At 56.5% G+C, this 19,392-nt stretch overlaps 1 protein-coding gene across 3 annotated transcripts in view; it reads left to right on the forward strand.

Moving 5' to 3' along the window:
• PRDM16 (PR/SET domain 16) overlaps positions 1-19,392 on the forward strand; it is a 354,638-nt gene that overhangs the window by 302,105 nt on the left and 33,141 nt on the right. For all 3 annotated transcript variants that reach the window (XM_037743522.1, XM_037743524.1, XM_037743525.1), the window contains exons 4-6: positions 1,445-1,579; positions 12,669-12,771; positions 18,974-19,181. In XM_037743522.1, the coding sequence (XP_037599450.1) occupies positions 1,445-1,579; positions 12,669-12,771; positions 18,974-19,181 (446 nt within the window). The remainder of the gene's footprint in view (positions 1-1,444; positions 1,580-12,668; positions 12,772-18,973; positions 19,182-19,392) is intronic.

A 19,392-nucleotide genomic window follows, 5' to 3' on the forward strand; every position in this document is an offset into this window, starting at 1 on the left:
ACACCTACCCACCAGGACACATCTGCCCAAAGACACACCTGCCTACCAGGACATAACTGCCCAAAAACACACCTGCCCACCAGGACACACCTGCCAAAGGACACACCTGCGCACCAGGACACACCTGTCCAAGGACACACCTGCCCAAAGACACACCTGCCCACCAGGACACACTTGCCCACCAGGACACACCTGCCCACCAGGACACACCTGCAAAAGGACACACCTGCCCACCAGGACACACTTGCCCACCAGGACACACCTGCCCACCAGGACACACCTGCCCACCAGGACACACCTGCCCAAAGACACACCTGTCCACCAGGACACACCTGCCCACCAGGACATACCTGTCCAAAGACACACCTGCCCACCAGGACACACCTGCTCAAGGACATACCTGCCTCCCAAGACACATATGCCTACCCTGACCCACCTGCCCAGCAGGACGCACCCACCCAAGGACACAGCAGCCCACCCAGACACACCTGCTCAAGGGCGCACCTGCCCACACAAACACAGCCTTTCTACTTTCAGGACCTGAGTGTGGTGTGGCCCCAGCCCCTGTCCCCTGCCCTCCCTCCTGCCCTGTCTGGGCTGGGCTGCCCGGAAAGCTTGCTCAAGATGCTGCTGGTTTGGATTCCAAACCCAGGGTTGCCACTGGCCAGAGCAGGGGAGGCCAGGGGTCCTGCAGCCGCCACCCATGGTCAGGCTGGTCAAGAGGACGCCCTCTCTCCACAGCGGACATCAGGTCAGGTCTCCTCATCAGTGGTCCTCAGAGGAGTAGGGGTAGCAGCAAATGAAAAAGCAAGCCCTAGGGTTGCCGCTCTGCCTGTTCAGTGACAACAAAGTAAAGCCAATTCAGTGCACGTGTGACTTTGCGGGCGTGGTGAGAACAGCTGGGCGCCTGCACGCTGCTGGGTGTCAAACTGAAACTCCCCAGCTTTACGGAAACCAGATGCTGTTCTTACTCTCAGAGTGTGTGCAGGCTGCCCTGAGCACCACACACACGCACGGGCACACCCAGCAGCACCTTCCCCTTCAGGCACGCGTCTCTCTAGCCCAGCGCCCCAGGGCCTTCGCAGAGGCCTCCACTCCCAGACACAGCTGCCTCTGCCTTCTCACACGCAGGACAGCTTTGCTGCGGGGGTGGGGGAGCAACTCTGGAGGTTCATTTTATCGCTGGGCCAGGGCAGTGATCTACTCGGTGAGAAAAGAAAAGGCCATCTGTGCCTTTGTGCTGGGCTCCTGGAGACTCCCGGGCACGGATGGGCAGGCTGGGGGGGCCAGGATCCCCTGATGCCCAGAGGGTGGGCTCAGGTCTGGTGGCAGACTTGCCTTCCTACTCGAGCCCAGGCAGCCGGGTTTCCGGGCGGGCAGAGGCGGTGTGCAGCCTGCAGCACACGGGCCACCTCTGACCCCTGCTTCGCTTTCCTCCCAGCAGAGCTCCGAAGACCTGGGCAGTGAGCGGTTCTGCGTGGAGGCAGGTCCAGCGGGGGCTGGCAGCTGGCTCAAGTACATCCGCGTGGCATGCTCCTGCGATGACCAGAACCTCACCATGTGCCAGATCAGTGAGCAGGTAGGTCCGGGCTCGTGACGGGGCTCCTGTCTGTGGAATTGTCCCTGCGGACGTGGCACTGAGATTGGCGGAGGTGCCGAGGTGAGGGTTGTCTGAGCCTCTTTGGAGACATCTGCCAAGCCCTGGCCTGCAGTTGGGTGGCTGTTTGGTGCTCAGCCAGCACGGACTTCTGGGGACCTGACACCCCAGGAGGGCTCCATCGGAGTCTTGCTCAGGCCCCTGCCCGAGGCCAGCAGCTCCTGAACCTGAGGATGGTGGTTCGGGTGGAGAAGAGCAATGAAGCAGGGAGGACCCGGACCCCAGGGTTCACACATCCTGCAAATGGCGCTGCCCGTGGGACACGACAGAAGCACAGAGCAGGAACTGTCACTGCAAGAATCCATCTAAATGGCTCTGTTTAACCAAATTCTCCGAAGAGTCAGCACCAGCCAATGGGGCAGCCACTCAGGGGCCTCCTAGAGACACCGGGACCTCTGTCGCAGCCTGACCAGCCTGCTCAAGGCGTTGGCCTTTTCGGTACAGTCCCTGTGCAGCGAACTAGGGCCGAGAGATGCCTTCCCCTCTGTCCCCACCTCCCCAGGGCTCAGGACCCCCCAAGCTCCCTGGATCCTTGAGCCCAACAGCTCGTCCACACCGCCACCAGAACAGGCGTCTGGACCCACAGGCTGATCGGGAAGAAGATACGGGGTCTCTTTCCACTCCAGAAGGCCCTGTGTCCCCAGTGCTGGTTGTTGCTTTGTGGATTTCTCGATTTCAAGTTTCCGAGTGGCCCCTGGAGACCCTTCTCCCTCTGGGGCCAGACCCCCCAGGTGGCACTCCCACCCTGCATTCTCAACACAGTGTGTTCCTCGGGGTGCCTGGGGTCCCTGGCTCCCTCTGTCACCGCAGCCTGTTTTTTCCTATAATATCTTGGGGTTGTACATGAGATTTCATTAGCGAAAAAAAAAAAAAAAAGGATCCGATGGCTGTAAAAACTGTGCATGAAGACCACATAGTGACACATTGCCGCCTAGCCTGGACAAACCGTTAAAAGTGGCTCAAAGCTCTTGGCTTTAGAGAAGCAATTTTGCATTAAGAAATGCAGACAGCAAACTCCAGGGAGGTCCCGCAGGCCCCGGCCGGCTGCCAGGGCCTCGTTTGCTGTCCCCTTGGCTGTGGAGCTGTCTCTGCCACGCAGTTGCTCCGCTGGACAAGCTCGTTCAGATCGGGACAGGAATCTGCTCTGTTTCTAGGACTTCGATGGCCTTCAGTTAGAACCCAAAATGTCTGAAATAACTTTTTCTGATTGCAAGAAAAAAAAAATACAGAGATGAAGCAAAAGAATAATCACAACCATAAGAACAGAACTTAAAAAAAAATTTTCCTTCTTCCAGATGAAAGTGAAGTTGGAGTGAAGGAGAATTAGGCTTGAGGCTCAGAGGAGGACGGTCTGCCCGTCCCCTTCTGGGGCTCAGATTTGCAGAGAGTGTGTGTCCTTGGTGATCTGTGCGGGAGCCGAGGGGCCGGGTCAGAGAGGGGCTGAGCCGAGGCTGAGCTTTTGTGAGATGCATACGACAGTCACAGAGGACCCAGATCTTTTTATTTAGGAAATAAATGTTCTTTAGAACATTTGAACTAAACTTAAGCAGCAAAGTGGGTATCTTTATGCATCTAGCTTTTTTAAAAACAAACAGATGTATAATCTTCTCAAAGAGAAGCCTGTCTGTAAAAAAAAAAAAAAAAAAAAAAAAAAAAAAAAAAAAAAAAAAAAAAAAAAAAAAAAAAAAAAAAAAAAACTCATTTTATTGTTAATATTTCAGGGAAGCTTTCTTTTAGCTACACATGAGGTCCAAATCCGTTTTTCCATAGCCAGGACCAGGGGGCAGAAATCCCTCCTGCCAGGACCGAAGAATGATCCTGAGCCGCGCTCCGTTCCCTCCCTCTACCCCGCCATTATCTCCTTCCAAAGCTCCGTCCTGGAGTCAGAAGCACACTGGGCTCCATTACCCAAACCACAGGCAATGAACTCCTTCGGGCACCTTCCGACCTGATGGAGGTCTCTCTCCCCCTCCGCCTCAAGGGATTCATTCTCCCTGTTTTAGGTCCACAGGCTGAATCAAAGCAGCAAACCCAGAGGGAACTTGAAATGCATATTTAAGCAAATGCAGCACTGACATGGCCGAAAACAGAGAGGTGTTCCCCCACTCAGGCACCTCCAACCCCTCAGCCCTCCCGTGAGACCCTCTGCTCCTGAGAACACCCCTCGTATGCACCGCAGCAGGTGACATCGGGTGTCACAGTGCAACCGACATTCCTGTCCATGTCCCCGCAAAGGTGCACCTCTGAGTTGGGTCAGCCACGTGGCTGGAATGCTGGGAAATGCCCGGGAAAGCAGGAGCCGGCCAGAGGCCAGAGGCAGGGGGGAGACCCGCCGCCCAGGCGCGGGGAGCGAGGGGCTGAGTTGGCAGCTTCTCATCCTGAAATCTCAACGGTGAATTTCAGTTATCAAAGGAAAATGAACATTGTGTTGGATGTATTTTCCTTTGATGAGTAATAAGGTTTAAACACTAAAAATGTGAAAAACTTCTCCCAGAAACCTGTAGACTCTCATGTGAGACGACTTTTATCGATGTCTTTTTGGAAGGGATATAGTGGATTTCAATCCGCAGTCTGGTTTTTCTATAACGCTTTGTCAATAATCGTTTGTAAATGCTCCGTCCCTCGCTGGACAGCCTCGCGGCCTCGGCAGAAAGCGTGTCCATTCCCCGGCCTTGACCAGAGGAACGTGGCTTCCCGCAAAGCAACCTATTTGACGCTGTGTGGAGCTAAAATAAAAACTGCCCTGAAATATTAATAAAACCAAGATTTTTTGAAAAGCTTCTCTTTGAGGAGGAAATGTTACATGATGTTAATGCCCTTTCTCAGACTCCCACCATCCCAAGGGTTCCACCGGGATTTCCCAGCACTTACAGACACACGAGTGAACAATCTTCCTCCCTTCCCCTGTCTCTCTCGCGCGTGCCCCCCCCCCCCCGCCGTCTCTCTCTTGCAAGCTGCACACACACCCTACCTCTAATACAGCTCAGACACAGAAGGGAAGGAGCCATATCTGAACAATGTCGAGTTTGCCAAATGGTTTTCAGCAAGGAAAGTCCTTCAGTCAGGAATGCAGGACCGTCATTTTGAAGTTCAAGACGTGATCTTAGCCCAAGGAGACCGGGGCAGAAGAGGGTCTAAACATCCTAAAGAGAAAGTTCTGGAAGCCGCAGCTCCCCAGAAGAGATGAGCCCTCCTTCCGGGCAGAGGAGAGAGGCTACTGTGAACTGAAAACTCATGTCCATCAATATCCAGACGGGGACCCAGGCTGCGGCTTTCCCGCAAGTCTCCTGCCAACAGCAGCCAGGACGTGAGCAGACTCTGGGGCCTCCAGGGCGGGCCTGTGTCCTTGGGGTGAGACCCACACTTCAGGGGCACTTCGGAGGCTGGGGACTCACATATCTCCCTCGGCCCATCCCAGGCTCCTCCTGGCCTTTGCTGGATGCGGGGTGCCGTGCAGTCAGACGGGGTCTGGGGGCGGACGCTACCCCCACGTCTCTCGTGGTTCTGTGCAGTGGGCTGGGGCTCTAGCTTATGCCTTGGGGCACTCCGGGGTGCCCACTGAGCTGGGTGACACAGCATCCACAGGCCCGGTTCTGACTGTCTGGCCAGGACCCATTCTGGCTGCTCAGAAGCCTGCTCAGATCACAGGCCCCTGTCCCCAGCATCCCCTGACATGCCCCAAGAGACCCGCCCTGTGCAGAAGAGGGCAGGCCAAGTGCTCCTCTGCAGCACTGCGAGAGGCAGCGGACAGGGGCTTGAGAGCAGGTAGGCCCAGGGCTTGGAAAGGATCAGCAGCCAGCACCTTCCCGGAGGCTTCCTGCCGCCCTGCCACCTCCCAGCACCTCATTTAGAAGCAGGACGGGCTGAGCTGAGGGAGGCGTGGAGGCCCCAACAGCCTCCTTCCTGGGCAGGGCGGGCACGGCGTCCTGCCCCTCCCCATCCCAGGCCCTGTGGGAGCTGGACCGTCCTCGCCACAGACAAGAGTCGCCCCCATGGCATGGGGCTGCGGGGCTAGATGAGAACCTCCACGTTCTCATCTAGCATCGAGATTCCCCTCCTGGCACTGGGGGACCTCTTGAGAGGTGACCGGGCTCATCCCGGCCCTTGCTCCTCTCAGGCCCCTCCCAGCCCTCCTCATGGCTCATGGGGGAGCCCCGCAGGGGCAGAGGCCACATTGGGCCATGAATTTGCTCCTGGGCCTGGCCCTCTTGCCGAAAAGGTGACTTATGGTTTTCCAGTTGCACAAAGAGGCCTCAGACCACGGCCAAGGGCACGCTGGCCACTTCCCAGGCGGAGCGTCCTGATGCTCCTGAGGCCGCACAGGCTTTCTCCTGGGAGCAAAGTGTCCCTGCACACAGCAGGCGCTGTGCCCTCCCCTGGGACTTTCAGGGCAGTCGATTGCCAGGGAGGTAAGGCAGCAGTCGTCGAGGGGCCTGCCACGTCTGAGCGTGAAGGGAGGCACACGAGGCCCTCGGAACCTCCGAGCACTCTGGGGTGCAGCCTCCCCTCCACCACCCTCTGCTCCTGCTTTCGTTTTTGGAAAATTCAGGACACTCAGATCACCCCTGGGTGGTGCTTTTTCCTGTAATTATGAACAAATGAGTTAGTTTGAAATGTTTCAGAAGACACAGACGGGGCAGTTCCTGAATTTGTTTTAACATCAAGAAAGAAAACCTGAGCTTGGTGATGAAGTGCCCACGGGAGGCCGGGAGGCCGGAGAGGACAATGGCAGTACGGAGCTTTTGGTTTCTGGAGTTTTTTTCTCACGTTGCCTCAATAGGGCAAGAATGTTGGTGGTGGGATGTCAACTGGCTAGCGGGGCTGAGGGCGGGGGGGGACGGGTCTGAGGGCGGCGGGGGACGGGGCTGAGGGAGTTGGAGCACAGGGCTGAGGGCAAACACGAACGCTGGGGAGCAGGACTCGGGTTCAGGCCTCCAGCGTGCCTCGAAACGGCCGTGGGACTCTCCAGCAACCTGCAATACCCCGGCTTGAGAAAAGCAGCCCCGATCTGCGCAGCGCCCAGGGGCTGCCTGGACATCAGGCAAACCCTGAAACCCCAGGGCCTTTCAGGGACAGAGCAGGGGCCCCAGTGCCCACGGCGGAGCTACAGAGACCCTCCGCAGAGCATGTTCCGTCCGCGCAGGCAGAGTGCCCGCCGGTGGCCGGGCAGCACCGTGGGTGGACGAGAGTCCGCGCTGGCTGTTCCTGAGAAGCTGGAGCCTCCCAGGTTGGCGGGGGGCATTTTTCTTTCGCTTTGCTGTCCTGGGCTCCAACCCGGGTCCTGCGTTTCCGTCCGGGCCTGTGCCCTGTCAGGGGCGGGGTTCTAAACACAGGGCACCCGACAGCCATCGCCTTGTTCTGGCCGCACCCTAGACTGTCCGTGCTCTCTTTGCTTTTGACTCTCACAGTTTGTTTGTTTGGTTTTTTTTAATACAGAGTTTCGCTCTTGTTGCCCAGGCTGGAGTGCAATGGCACGATCTCAGCTCATTCCAACTTCTGCCTCTGGGCTCAAGCGATTCTCCTACCTCAGCCTCTCAAGTAGCTGGGATTAGAGGCGCCCTCCACCACACTTGGCTAATTTTGAATTTTTTAGTAGAGACGGAGTGATGTTTGTCAGGCTGATTTTGAACTCCTAACCTCAGGTGATCCGCCAGCCTCAGCCTCCAGAAGTGCTGGGATACAGGTGTGAGAAATCACCCTTGGCCATCCTCACAATTTTTTAAATTAAAAATCAATTTTTGTTAATTTGGTCAGGGCACGCAGGAGCCTCCAACCCTCAGACACACTTCCCCCCTTGAAATGGGAAGGAGGGCAGGGGGCTCCTTTCGGCATTTCATAACCAGCTCACAAAAGACTTCCAAATCATATGCAAGTTGCTTTGATTCCCATTTTACAAGGCCCCTTTTGGAACAAACCAATCCTCTTGTTGGTGGAGAACAAGGTTGAAATTCAGCTGTGCCACCTGAACCCCCACGCAAACCACCTGTCGGGACTTGTATATTCCGGTCCTGCTCATCACAGGTTCCCTTTACTAGAAGATGCTGTTTAAAAATGATCAAAGTAATTTAACTGCAGACCCATCATTTGTGTTTTTATAATCCACATCCAAACCACACAACTAAGAAACGGATAAGTGTACACAGAGTTTTATTTCATGTCGGGGTCTGAAAATGTTTCAGCCACACGCGGGAGAAGAATGTGGCCAAGCCCGGGACTCCGGTGGCCTTTTCCTCGTCCGGCCAGAGGACGGACTGTCTGCGAGTCCCAGAGCCTGGCTGTGGTCCCCTCGCTCTGCTCAACACAGAGGAAGCCAGGAAGCGAAGCCGGCCCGAGGCAGGCTCCCGGACACAGGCATGCACACAGGACAGAGAAGGAGGCCTCTGCCCAAACCCCGGCGCTGCCCCTGCTGGCACATAGGGCATCGACTAGGGTTATTTCTTCATCACTACGTTCTCAGCTCCTGGACCAGCCTCGCGGCTCAGGGGAATCACAGTGCTTTCCCACACTCACAGCGCGTGGGGACAGCAAGGAGTTAAAATGAAGCCAGGAGTCAGCAGAGACCCAGCCACCTGGGGGGGGTGGGATCCCCAGAGCTAAAACACAAATGCCGGGGACAACCCTCTCTCCCAAGGACAGGTGAGAAGCAGACGGGGCCACCAGGGGAATTTGCTTTTTGGAAACGATTTTAGAAGAATTCAAATTCCACTGGCTGCTTTCTCGTCGTTTGTGAGAAGAGCCTCTCACGCAGCACCCCAAAGCCTTCACCAACCCAGGCACAGTTAAATTCTGAAATCCGGAGTGTGAGCCATTAAGCTTTTTATGATAAGCACATGGAAGGATAGTTCACTGATCTTATTCCAGCATCCCTTTAAAGTTTCTGGTCAAAAAAGAGAGGCAAGAATGCCCAAAAGTCCGATTGATGGAAAAAAATCAGTGATTCAGGAAGGAGAGAAAAGGAACGGCCGCCGCTGGGATTCAGCCACTGCCTTTTAGTCTGGAGTCCAGGGGTCCCACCTGGTGGAATTTGCATGGAGTTTTTCGTCTATTTATAGTGTTAAATTCTACGATTAAGTGGGAATGAAAACCGTAGCACTCAGGGCTTCATACTCGAAAGTCATCTCTTTTCTTGTGAGTTGATTTGATATTTTTAAAAATGCACTTAAGACTCGTAGGGAGAAGGCATCCCGAAGCTGGCAGCCGCCGCACACGCACGTGATGCCCGTGTCGTAAAGAATACTGTTGGGAGCAACGATATTAATTTTCATAAAAGGCTCCGTCTCAATGAACGTGGCCTGGGCTGGCTCCAGGCTTCTCTGCGGCAATTTCTCCGCCTTCTGTTGAGAACGTGGCCATTTATTTTTTCCAGAACTCCATTTACCTACCAGAAGCCGCCTCTTTGTGTCTGGAAGGTGATAAAAGACAGAGAAAACGGGCAGGGTCACACTGGCTCCAGCTCCCGTCCCGCGGACCCTCGTTCCGTGTTGCTCGCCCACGCTCAGTGAAGCCATTGCTGTCACAAAGAACCTCAAGTGTTGAAACCAGGACTTCACTTCAGATCAAGTCTGTTTGCCATCATTATTTTTTAAAGCCGTTTAGAGCAGACATTTATTGGCGCTAGTAAACTCAGCTGCTGTGAAGAGGGTTCCCCGCCCTCTCGGATTCTTAAACCAGAGAGAAAATCCCAGCCTCGCCCGTGCAGCACAACCCAGGGACGCAGGCACTGCTGCAGCAGCGCCGCGGACGCAAGTGTTTATAAAAAGGCACGGATGCTCACAGCCCGGCGCTTAAGCAAATACACTGTTCTTCTTCCTTTCCCGGGCCAGGCGCCCTCCCGGAGGCCTCCGCAGGGGGCTAAAGGCTATCAGAAGCTGCAGGCTTTCTTTTTGCTTGAACAAACTTCACCCACCAAGCTGACTTAGCATGGCCTCAGCGGGACCCACCGCGGGTGGGTCGCACGAGGAAAGGCGGATTAGGAGCAGCCGCAGGAATGTTTAGGGAGCTGCAGCCGTAATTTATGACAGGCCCTGCAGGAAGGGCCCGCACCACAGTAAATGCACCATGTGTGACGCCCTCGGCCAGGAGCGGCCCAGGCTGGGTCCGCAGACCCCCGCCCGGTTCCCACTGCCACTGCCTTTGTCCCGGGAAGCCGCCTGACCCCGCTGACCGGGAATAGCAGCGTTCTCGGCACGTCTGGCTGATAAGGCCTTTGTGGCACCGGGGACCGGCTATAAAAACGCAGCCGGCTTTTGTGTTCACCTCTGAGCCGCTGGCAAGGGCGGGCCTGCGAGTCTGGAAAAGTTCGCCCGGATTCCTGCTCACCTCTGACCCACAGCCAGGTGGAGTCAGGTCGTGGACCCCCACCCGCCCCCACCTGCCCCCACCCACCCAGCCTCGGGCCCCAAGACCAACACTAATAGTGATTAATTCCAACTGCGGCTCAAAGTCCCCTGGCCGAGGCGCAGGCCTCACCCTGTGTCCTGGCACGAGCCCGGCCAGGCACCCTCCTCCTGTGGGTCCCGGGCCAGGGAGGGGGCGCCTGCGGCCCAGCACACTAGACCCTCCAGCTGCGGCAGCTCCAGGGCCATGTCCAAGCTGGAGGGGAGGTCCCCTGGCAGGTCTGGTGCCCAGGAGCCAGGGTGGGAGGCCAGGGGGCTCAGGGACCCTCAGATTGGGGGAGGAGGTGGAGGAGGAAGGCCTGACATCCTTGGAACTAGGGTGGGGAATCCCTGGAGAACCAGCAACCTTGGGTGGGGGTGGGGGCATCCCAGGAGATCTGGCTGCCCTGGGGGGATGGGGTGTAGAGGAGAAGGGAGTTGGGGTGGCCTTCACCACTGGAGTTAGGTTGGTGTCCCGGGAGAGCCTGTGGCCTTCAGAGAAGGGATGGGGTGCGAGTGCGGGTCCCTGGAGGCCCAGAAGCTCTCCGAGGGGCCAGGTGGAGGATCCAGAAGGGCCCCTCCCAGCCCCCGCCCACCCACCAGCCCTCTGTGCCCCACTGGAGCAGAGCCGAGCAGCGGGATGGCAGGAGGATGCCCCAGGTCTCACGTCGTGACCCTCGATGCTGGGGGGTGGGAGCTCGGCCTGGAGTGGAGCCAAGGGGCTGGCGGCCAGGGTCCACACTGCCCTCCTACGGGAACCCTCGAGAAGCCTCCACCGCTGACCATCCTCTCTCCCACCCAGGGTCCAGGCCAGGCCACCTGTCCCAGGGGCGTCAGCAGGCCGGGCACTAACTCAGCAGCCCTTGCTGCCTGCACTGGTGGGTGCAGGTGGCAGCGGCCTGCCTTTGCTATGATGCCACCCATGGCACCTCTCAGAGGGTCACCCCGGCTGGCACTTCCCATCGCCCACTTAGGGTCCGATTTTCAAATGCAGCGGCTCCAGTTTCTTTTTAGAAAGGAAACAGCTATTCAGCCACTTGGGATTTTTTTTGTATAAGATGATACAACACTGGCACCCTAATGACCCTGGGTTTGCTTGGGGCAGTTAGCACGGGCAGTCTCTCTCCACTTCTGCGTCTCCTCACGATTTTAGCACCTTACCTGACTCTGTCATAAGAGCTTCCCACACTCCTGAGTGAGACTGCACCTGTGGGTTCTCCGGCGTGCAGCTCCTGTCTGGGTGCCTTGGGGGTAACAGCCAGTGGGTGTTACGGGCACGCTGTGGCTTCTGTGTGTCCTTTTGAGAGTTCCTTGGTGTCATTCTGGATTAAGCTGGGACAGGCGGAATGTAGTGAAATCCGCAAGTGTGGGGGGCAGGGGAGGAGCATGCAGGACCCATGCCCATCCCCGTCTCTGGGGTGCCCGGCCGTGTCCAGCCACAAACCCCAACCAGGGCCAGCTGCTAGAGAGCCTGGCCTGACATAGGCTGATCAGTGGGGACAGAAGAGTCCCCACAAGGACGGCCATGTCCCCTCCACCCCTGGGAGTGCTTCCCTTTCTGAGTCTAGACCCATCCTGTTTTCCTGGAGAAGCCTCAGCCCCAGGTCTCCGAGGGGCAGGTGGATTTCCCTTGGGCCTCTCCCCAGTCAGGCCTGCAGGCCCTTGGGAGCCCCCCAGTTACTGTGATCAGAAGAGAGTCTCAGACACCTGCGTGTTCCTGAGATGCCCCTGAGAGAAACCCACCTACCGCCACACATTCCCAGACCGCGGACGCAGGGTCCCTGGCGCTGGCTGCCTGACCCAGGCCTCAGACGGCCCAGCCTCCCCTTTCTGAACTGCTAGTTTTCTTCGTCCCAGCCACGCCTTCCACACCCCCAAGACAATCTCCTCTTTTCAGGAGGTCCCTGGCAAGTCTCAGTGACCGGCCCCAGCAGCGCTGCTCAGTGAGCAGAGTTCCAAATGGAGCCCCCAGGGCTTGACCAGGCTGCAGAGTCTACCTGAGCCCCCCAAATTCTCAAGGGTGTCCCCCATCCCCAACTCCCCCTGTGGGGTCAACCAAAAGGTGCCAAGCCGACAGCGGGCACACGGTCCTGCCCACCCAGCCATCCTGGCGCGTGCCTTCCTCACTCCCGGGAGAGCCGCAGCCCCACGTCCTGACCCACAGGCCAGGGTTCAGCTCATGGCCACTTTCAGAAACAACCGAATTCACTCCACACCCCAAGCTCCCCCCCCCACCCCCCACCCCCACCAGCAAAGGATATCTCGCTTACATTCACAAAATTGAACAAAAGAAACTTGAGAATCCACCCAGGTGGGCTCCTGGTCGAAGCTGGGCTCTGCCCTGCCCCGAGGACGCCCCCAGGACGCCCCCAGCTGGGAACTCGGACATGAACCCTACCTGTTCAGTTTACCACCCTCTTTATCAATATCAATATCGGGATAAAGCAAATTAAAGTGGAGATGCATTTCCTTCTGCGCAGACTCTAAAGTTCCAGAGGGGACCCCTTGGTGGCAACTAGAGGAAAATCAAGTGCAGGCCGAGCTGCGTCCGCAGGGTGAGGGCTGAGCGTGCACTGAGAGCTGTCCAGACACCCATCAACCACACTCAGCCCTGCCCTCTGGTCTCTGCTTCCTAGATTTACTATAAAGTCATCAAGGACATCGAGCCAGGTGAGGAGCTGCTGGTGCACGTGAAGGAAGGCGTCTACGCGATGGGCACGGTGCCGCCCAGCCTGGACGGTAAGACCCCTTCCCCGAACCCAGCCTCGGTCCCTGGAAGCCCCCAGCCCACCCAGAAGAGGAGCAGATGCCTGGGAGGACCCATGGCCTCTCATCCCTTCATGCCACCTAATGAGGGCCAGGTGGCCCCAACTGCTGGCTGTCCCCGTTTTTTGCAGAAATTGCCCACCCCCACAAAGGCTCGACCTAAATAAAGGCTCTCTTGTTCCTCTTCCCTGGGGCAGAGGAGCTGCACCCAGAATTTAAGAAGGGCTTCGGGCAGGGGGCGAATTGGTATCAGGTGGATTATAGCTTTGCAGTGTTAGGGTCCCAGGTGATTTCTCAAAACTATGTTCTATTCTGGCTGTTGCTCTTATTAGCAACAGCAGCCTTTGCTTTCCCCGTTTGTACTAAACAAACGAACAAACACCAAGGCAGTTTTCAGCTTGGAAGCGTTTCTGGCTGCCCCAGAGCTCTCTGCGGTGTGGCAAGTTTCAGTTTCATTTAAGAGTGTGGATGATGGCATATACATCTTGAAAAGCGATGTGCATCTGCAGCGAACGTCCCAGAGAGGTGAGTGTTCGCGGCGGCTTCGTCCGGCAGGAGGGAGAATGCCGGGTCTGAGGCTGCTCTCACGGTGGCATGGAGTCGCCCCACTCTGCCGACAGGGCTGCGGGAAGCTTCCAAGTTTCCTTTTCCCTCCATCTGCCGGCCCCTCTCTGTCGAGTAGAGATGTGACAAGTGGGTTTCCCTTTCACCTTCCTTCACACCCAAGTACAGCTGAGAGGGTGCCTGAGAAAATCCCAGTCCCGCACAGACGAGGCGTTCCCAGCAACAGGCTCATTCCTGCCTCCGCGTCCGTCCCCGACGGGTCCCTGGCCCCACAGCTCCGCGCCTGTCCCTCCGAGCAGATGGCTCCAGGGTTCCAGCCTCGCTGCCTTTGTTTGGGGTGAGACCCCACAAGTGAACAGGAACAGGAGCTCCTTCCTGGCCGTTTCCGGAGCGGGTGACCCCTCCTGGTGCTGGAGCCCCGGGGGAGGCCGCGTTTCCCTCCTGGCTTCTTTGACCTCCCCTCCAAACACACAAGGTTTAATGATGAATGCCGTTCACTGCACCTTTCTCTAAGGAGCCACTCTGATTTCACGGTGACAGAATGGTGCTGGAATTAGCAGCAAGGCTTCGAGACCAGACCTGGAGAGCTCTGCCTTAATTTACCCTTTCCACCACCGATCTCCTTGTTTGGTGCAGTGACCGTCACATCCGGAGTGTCCGGAAGGAAGTGACCACAGAAGGACAGTTTTATGAGCCGGATTCTATCTGTACTCTCCTCTAAAGTTTGGTTTTAATTAGGCCGTTGAGAAAAGAAAAATAAATTGCCGAGATCTGGGTAGCCGAGGGGAAGGTCTCATTTTCCTTAAAATAATTGTTGAAAAGATCTATGAATCTTAGTGCACAAGAACACGAGAGAATCTCCTTGGCTTAGGACAGTGCTTGACGATGGAATTTCATTAGTACAATGAAATTTCTTTCTTCCAAAAGGTTTTTTAAAAACCTTGATTTCTGCTCCCTACGCCCGTCCAGCCCTGATATTAAATAAGCCTGGGTCTACATTTTCCTAATAATCTATCCAACACTTGTGGGCTAATTGCTGTCCACACATAATGGCCCAACATCAAATATTTGACTTTTCCTGCTCTTTCCTGTCAAGAGCATGCCTCCCCAGTAGCCACCTCCCCCACCAGCTAAACTCTGCATTGCACAGAAAGAAAATGCAAAAATGTTCCTCACTAAGATAATTATCATAAAAAATCTTTTATCCCAGCCCCAGCTCCACGCAGCCAGCCCCTTATCACTGCAGGGACTTGGAGGAGGCTCTCCAGCTCCTTTGAGCCTCAAGTCGGGTAGATTAGTACATAGACGCGGCATAATTGTGAACCCCTCGGCTCTCCGGGGCCATTAGGCACCGATTTATTTTTCTGTTACATTCCTGCTCTGCCATCAAAGCTGCCGATGGAGCTTCAGATAGGCAAGCAAGGCACAGATGTGGCAAACAAGACGTGAGGTCGCCACGGCGTTGGCTTAGTTGACGTAGGTGACAGGTTCATGCCGTACCCCAGCCCCACACACCCCCGCAGAATGAAGAGACTTTCATTTCCATTCACTATGGTTTGTGCTTTTGTTGGGAGAAGAGGGCTTGGCTGGAGACCACATTCAGGCAGCTAGAAAGACACAGGAGGCCCGTGGGGGCCGGCCCGCTTTGGGAGAACGGAGCCTCTACCCTGCAGTCCCTGGGCTGGCCCGTTCCGTCTGAAGAGCCACAGCTGTCAGGAATGCACGGCCCATTTTCACACGAGTGATTCAGGCCACGGGGAAGCCACTTTCAGACACATGCGACTTTGTGTTTTAGTTTTGCAATTACAATGGAGAGGAAAGAATTCTCTTTTGTGAGAACTTTTTGCTCTTGGGGGAAAATGAAGAAAGTCACTTCCATTCCAATATGCTTTTCTTTTGAGAAAGCCTCACAATGATTTGCTTCTCCTCTGTCCAAAAGAGGTCAAGAGGAGGCCGTGCGTGGGGCACAGAGCGTGTGAGCCAGCCAGGTCGTGAGATCAGAGATAGGAAGAGGGGAAATAGTATCAGGATAGGACATGTTCTTTCAGCATTTCTTTAAAACAGAGTTTCTTGTGCTGAGAAAATGAAAACGCCATCAACTCTGCCCCCGATTCCGAACCCCTCCGCGAGCCCCAGGGGTGTATTCAGGGCCAGCCTTACCTGCCTGGGAGACGCCCAGGTGAAGACCCGTCCACACCACTCGGTAGGGGCGGGCCAGACTCAGGTGCGTCCTGTCCCCGGCTCTGTCCTCCGATGGGGGCCCAGCTCCTTCCGTGGAGCGCTGGGAAGAGGGAGCGGCAGGGCAGGGACGGCCGCTGAAGTTGGCCCCGTCACGTCCAGGGCACCCTCCAAGGCCGTCAAAGTGAGAATCAGACTGAATTCTCATTTGCCACCGAAATTTTTGTTTTCGTCCCAAATTCTAAATGAGAACTGGAAAAAAGTTGGTCAGTAATACCAGGGGGTGGGGCTGGCATTTCTTCTTGTCTTTGTTTTCAAATTTCAACTTCTGCGATTGTTCTTCAGTGGGTCCAGAAAGAGTGAAATACAAGTTGGCATTTCTAACTGGATCATGATGCTGGCCGGAGGCCCCATCTCAGCCTCCTTCCAGCCCGGGAAGTTGGAATCCACCCACAGGCGGCTCCCAGCTCTGCGGCTTGCTGTGTGCTGCCACAGTCTTGGGGCCCAGATCTGCAGACCGTGTTCCCCAGGGAAAATCCCAGTTTCCAAAGACAAGGGAAGGCCCAAGAGAGGGACGTCCAGCACCCCCTCTCTCACAGGCGCACCTCGCTTTCCCCAAAACCCTCAGTGGGAAATTGGGTCCCTGCCAGCCCTGCTTCCTCGGCCCCCAAACCACGGGCAGGCTGCAGCCCCCCCACACACCTCTTCCTTGAACAGGTGACTCAGTCTTGCACAGCCTCAGCTTGCCAGTTCTGAAGCAGGCATACGGATACCGTAGCACTTACCTGGGTGCCCGCAGACCGAGGCGAGGCTTCAGTGCCCAGATTCTCTTACGTTCTTAAGACAGGACCTACCCCATGGGGCTCCCACTAGACCCCAGGTGCCAGCCTTGCCACCACGTCATTCGAACAGTGGGCTTTTTTGAAGAATTTGCAGGCTTGAGTCGTATTTCAAGGTGGCATTTTGTAGACTTCGAAGGTGAGCATTCCCTGCCACCTCCTCCCCCTGTGTGCATCCTGTCTGAGGGTCCCTCCTGGCAGCACCTAGGTGGTTTGGTTTGTTCAGTGAGTGTCTGGGAAGCTCCGGGTGGTGGCCTTCCCAGAGAGGTTTGGGACGGAGCCTTCCGCGCCCCGGAAGCCAGAGCTGCGGTGTGGAGCGCAGCCCTGCGGGAAGTGACTGCGGGTTCTGGGCGTCCCCCGGCTTTTTTCCTTCTTCATCTTGTTTCCCCCAAACCAGTGCTTTCCTGAGGCTCAGGTCAGCAATCGGGGCCAGGATGCCGGGACGCTGGCTGGGAATGAAACCGCAGCATCTGGTGCATCATGACCAGCAGCGGTGCTGGCCCAGTCACCCCCAATGCACACATCCCAGGGCACCTCTCAGCCAGGCAGCCCGTCCCCTCAGCCAGATACTTACCTCTGTCCAAAGATGGCACCGAAAGTCACATCTTGCGAGCCGGCATCTGTGCCTCAGTTGCGGGGTGAGGGGGTGCCATCCGGTGTGCGTGCTGTGGCCTCTCGGGTCTGGTGACCCCTGGAATCTCCACCTTGGGCACCTGAGGCTCAGGGAGGCAGGCTCTGAGGACCCACAGGGGTGCTGGGGTGGCCCAGGCTAAATACCAGCGTCTCCACCCTTAGGCTCAGGGAAGCTTCCCGTCAGCAAGGAGGTGCCACTTCTGGTAACCTTGCACTGCCCAGTCTGCAGAGCAGCCCACCCTTCCCTTAGGACTCAGAAAGACCCATGACCATGGTGGTCTCTCCGACACAGGGAGGGGACAGGAAGTGACAGACCTCTTCCATCTGCCCCCATCCCCCACCTCCTTGCCTCAGCAATCCTCACATTCAGGCCTTTGAGCCAACATTCAGACCAAGTTCATGAAGACTCTGCTCAGCACTGTGCCCTGCATCAGTCCTTGTGTGTGTGCAAACACTCCCACAAGCACACACATGCACACACACATCACACATATACATCACACTCACACACATCACACGTATACACACATCACACCCACACATCACAGGCACAAACACATCCCATACACACATCACACACATCATATGTACACACATCACATGCACATACTCATCACATGCATGCACACACATCCCATACACACATCACACACACACATCACATACACACCATATGCACATCCACATCACATGCACACACACATCACACACACATCACACGCACACACATCACATGCACACACACACACATCCCATACACACATCACACAAACACATCACATGCACACACACATCACATGCACACCCACATCACATGCACACACACATCACATGCACACACACATCACATGCACACACACATCACATGCACACAATCACATGCACACACATCACACACACCACATGCACACACACAAATATGCACATTAGCACATGCACATTCATATACAAACATGCACACATATTCACACGTGCACGACTGAACTCACCCATTGGCGTACACACACAAGTATGTCAACACCCAATGTGCATGTTCACATACACGTTCACAGGCACATTTGTGCACATAAAACACATACATACAACACACATAACATAGCCACCCATGCACACAAATATTCACACATGTAGGTGCATGCCAAAACACGGGCACACCCACACACGACATGAGTACACATGCCGGCTCACACAAGCATGGGTGTGAGCACGTAAACATGCACACACGGTCACACAGAGGTGCAGGGATGTGGATGCAGCTATGCTGAGATAGTCACATTTGCATGCACACACAGCTGCACCCATGCACACACACCCTGGTGCATACACAGCAGCCTTCGGTGCATTGGGAAAGAGCTCAGCATGAGCGTTCTTTCCAGAGCTGTGGGGGAAGAGGCGTCCTGTGGGGAGGGGCTTCCCATCTTAGGTGGAAGGCTGCTGCGGGCAGGGAGGCGGGGACCGGAGCCCCCCCACCAGGATGACAGCTCCCGGCCGACTGTTTGGCTTGGCAGACCAGTCAGGATGCTGCCTCATAAGCTTAATAATGGCTGCCCCCCTTTTAATTTGTTTGACCTTGACGACAATAATTTATTATATGCACTGGAGCGCTGTCATCGTTTTTCTCCTGATTCATAAACAAAGCACTTGGCCTGGCTTCCTCCTCCACTCCCGAGCTCGGGGCCTTCTTCAGTCCACGGCGGCTGCCCGGGGCACAGGCAGGGCCGAGTGCCGCGCGGGGCTCCCTCTGACGGGGGCCTTTGGTGCTGCCTAGGGCTGGTCCCTGAGGTTCCCAGCGCAGGCTCCTGGGCGCCCGGATGAAGGCTGGAAGAAGGCAGAGCAGGACTGGCCAGCCTGGGCACAGGCCCGGGGGCACCGTGGGGAGCGGGCCAGGTCTCCAGAGCCCCCGAAGGGCCCTGGGCAGGGTCTCCGGCTCGCTCACCACCGCCTGGTTCTCTCTCCTGCAGAGGAGCCCACGTTCCGCTGTGACGAGTGTGACGAGCTCTTCCCGTCCAAGCTGGACCTGCGGCGCCACAAGAAGTACACGTGTGGCTCGGTGGGGGCCGCGCTCTACGAGGGCCTGGCTGAGGAGCTCAAGCCTGAGGGCCTAGGCGGTGGCAGCAGCCAAGCCCACGAGTGCAAGGACTGTGAGCAGATGTTCCCCAGCAAGTACAGGTGCCGCCGCCCCTCAGTCCCCTCGACTCAGTCTCCCTCCCCTCGGTGTCTCCCCTCCGTCCCCCCCACTCAGCCTCCCTCCCCTCAGTCTCCTCCCCGCAGTCTCCTTCCCTCAGTCTCCTCCCCTCAGTCCCCTCGACTCAGTCTCCCTCCCCTCGGTGTCTCCTCTCTGTCCCCCCCACTCAGTCTCCCTCCCCTCAGTCTCCTCCCC

Source organism: Cebus imitator, unplaced genomic scaffold, assembly GCF_001604975.1.
Source record: "Cebus imitator isolate Cc_AM_T3 unplaced genomic scaffold, Cebus_imitator-1.0 Scaffold145, whole genome shotgun sequence".
Lineage (NCBI taxonomy): Eukaryota > Metazoa > Chordata > Mammalia > Primates > Cebidae > Cebus > Cebus imitator.